At 47.4% G+C, this 3075-nt stretch overlaps 1 protein-coding gene across 1 annotated transcript; it reads right to left on the minus strand.

The window, feature by feature from the left end:
• Positions 1 to 1683: 1683 nt before the first annotated feature.
• LOC140152105 (craniofacial development protein 2-like) lies at positions 1684 to 2295 on the minus strand. Its single transcript, XM_072174401.1, has one exon. It carries the CDS (start codon positions 2293 to 2295, stop codon positions 1684 to 1686), a length of 612 nt encoding a protein of 203 aa, XP_072030502.1.
• Between the last annotated feature and the right edge of the window lie 780 nt (positions 2296 to 3075).

The raw sequence follows: 3075 nt of genomic DNA on the forward strand, positions 1-3075 counted from the left end.
AGACTTATGGTTAGGCTGAAGAGGTCGCAAGCTGATGCAAAATGATCCATCAGTTTCTGTAGCTCAATTTCAGAGTGGGCAGCTATCGCAGCATCATCAGCGAATAGCATGTCTCTAATCAGCACTTCCCTTATCTTGGTCTTGGCCTTCAGGCGTGCAATGTTAAAGAGTTTACCGTCAGATCGTGAGTGAAGGTACACTCCCTCTGTGGTTGACTTGAAGGCGTGCTTGAGTAGCAGTGCAAAGAAAATGCCAAACAGTGTTGGTGCGAGTACACAGCCTTGTTTTACTCCACTTTTGACACCAAATTCTTCAGACATTGAGCCATCGAACTGAACAGTACTCATCATCCCATCATGGAAAGAACGAATTATGCTGAGTAGTTTAGGTGGACAGCCAATCAGAGGAAGCATCTTGAATAGACCGTCCCTGCTAACAAGATCAAATGCTTTAGTCAGATCAATGAATGCCAGGTAAAGGGGTTTTTGCTGCTCTCTGCATTTTTCTTGCAGTTGCCGTAGCGAGAAGATCATGTCAATTGTTGATCTCTTGGAGCGGAACCCGCACTGTGACTCTGGATATATTCTGTCAGCCAGCTTTTGTAGACGCAGTAGAACTATGCGAGCAAACAGCTTCCCGACTATGCTAAGCAATGAGATGCCCCGGTAGTTGTTGCAGTCACAGCGATCTCCTTTGTTCTTGTAGATTGTGACGATGTTAGCATCTCTCATATCTTGTGGCACACTCCCCTCTTCCCAGCACTGACAAAGAAGCTTGTGGAGTGGTTCTAACAAAGTGGCCTTTCCGCATTTGATGACTTCTGCAGGTATGCAGTCCTTGCCTGGGGCCTTGCCTGATGGTAACTTGTCTAATGCTTTGTCCAATTCTTCGATGGTTGGAAGATCATCCAGGTGGGGCATCACTGGGAGACGTTCGATAGCGTCAAGGGCGGACTGGTGAACTATGTTCTCCCTGGAGTACAGCTCTGAGTAATGTGCTACCCATCTCTCCATCTGTTTGGTCTTGTCTGTAATTATGTCACCTGATGTTGACTTCAGAGGGGCTGTTTTGCGTACGGTCGGGCCAACTGCTTTCTTGATGCCATCGTACATTCCTTTAATGTTCCCGGAATCAGAAGCTTGCTGGATCTTGGCACTGAGGTCTAGCCAATACTCGTTTGTGCATTGTCTGACCATCTTTTGGACATCCTTTCTAGTTGTCTGCAAGGTCTGCTGTGACTTGTCCGATGGAGAATCTTTATGGTCTTTCAATGCCATGCGCTTGGCCTTTATGAGTGGTTTGAGTCTCTCAGCATACACTGGGTACCAATCATTGCTTTGGCCTCCTTTCTTTTTGCCGAATGAAGACAGAGCAGCCGAGTGAGTGACTGTCTTTAGATGATCCCACTGTTCAGTGGAATTAGTGTAGTTTGTATTTGTGGACAAAGAAGTTGCCAGCAAGGTGTTGAAGCTGGTTACCCTGTCTTTGCAGGCAGTCATTGTGACATCCACACGACGCTTTGCTTGCTGTCTTGATCGGTGAAACTTCTTGGGAAGCAGCCTGATTGTTGAACAGACAAGTGAGTGGTCAGTGTCGCAGTCTGCACTATGGTATGTTCTAGTAACAAGAAAGTTCTTGAGAAATGGCCGTCTGGTGATGATGAGATCCAGTTGATGCCAATGTTTAGATCTCGGGTGTCTCCAGGAAACCAGGTTTGGTGCTGAAGAAGGTATTGGTGATGCAGAGGTTGTAGTAGGAGCACACTTCCAGAAGACGTTGGCCGTTGTCATTGATCTTTCCAACTCCAAAGTGCCCAAGGCAGGTGGGCCATGCATCATGATCAGAACCTACTCGAGCATTGAAGTCCCCCAGAATGATTAAAGGTTCTTGTTTTGGAGACTCTTTGATAAGGCTGTCCAGTTGGCTGTAGAACTCATCCTTGATGTCTGAACAAGCCATGAGGGTGGGAGCATAGACACTTAGCAAGTTCACAGGTCCGTCTGAGGTGTTAAGACGTAGTGAAAGGAGCCGCTCAGTGCCGGAACTACCAAGTTCAACCGAATCAGTGAGTGTGTTCTTAACAGCAAATCCTACTCCATACTCGCGAGTTTCCTCTTCTTTCTTGCCTTGCCAATAGAAGGTATAATCACTTTCTTTCAAGCAGCCATAGTCAGCCAAACGTGTCTCTTGGAGGGCAGCAATATCAACCTGGAGACGAAGGAGCTCATTGTTGATAATGACAGTCTTCCTTATGTCGCTGATGTTTTGGAGGTCACTTGATAAGCCAGTCGTCATTGTGCGAACATTCCAGCACCCGAGTCTGAGTGCTGGTTTTTCTTATTGTTTTCTTTGTCGTTTGGTGCAAGAGTTACTGTCCATTTGTCGGGAGGTACCCTAAGTCCCACGCACCCAGTGGAACAGATGGCCAGTGGCGGGACAGCACCTTACTGGCTGAGGGCCGCTCAGCTTAAGGCGGGCGGTAGCTGTCCAATGAAGTTGAATAACCTCTCCCACCGTCGGGAACAACCCCTGGCGCCTAGCTTTACGCCAATCTAGCATTAGGCTTATAACCGGTAACTGTTGATCCCCGTGTTGTGTCTACACCAAAGCGTAGCTGAAGTGTCCTCTTCAGAGCGCTAGCCTGGGCTTTGGTATGGAGAAAGTGAGTTGCCCAGACATCAGAATCCCCCTCTCGGTCTGACTGGCATAATCCAAAGGAAAGGTAGAACCAATACGTCTGGTGCCAGGTCGACTGCAGGAGCTGCCAGAGAAGTGTTGAATACAACGCTAGACTGCCTATGGGGCTCCACTCCAGGTATGTGGCTGTGATTTCGGAGTTGCCTTCTCCTAGATGAGATGCTTTACAGGGCTAATGATTCTCACCAAACCATACTAACTTACTTAATACAAAATTATATATATAAATAGAGAGGAAAGATAGTCACAAACCAGTTTGCACCACACTAGAATTTACCCGACAACACTAGAAGAGTAGGGTGTTGTCCGTGTGGGGATGCGCCGTCACCTTCAGACTGGGGATCTGTATCCTGTACCCCAGAATGAAATCACTAATTG

Source organism: Amphiura filiformis, chromosome 5 (genome assembly GCF_039555335.1).
Source record: "Amphiura filiformis chromosome 5, Afil_fr2py, whole genome shotgun sequence".
Classification (NCBI taxonomy): Eukaryota; Metazoa; Echinodermata; class Ophiuroidea; order Amphilepidida; family Amphiuridae; genus Amphiura; species Amphiura filiformis.

Coding starts and splice junctions, on each gene's coding strand:
- LOC140152105 (XM_072174401.1), bottom strand. CDS start 2,295: ATGACGACTGGCTTATCAAGTGACCTCCAAAACATCAGCGACATAAGG.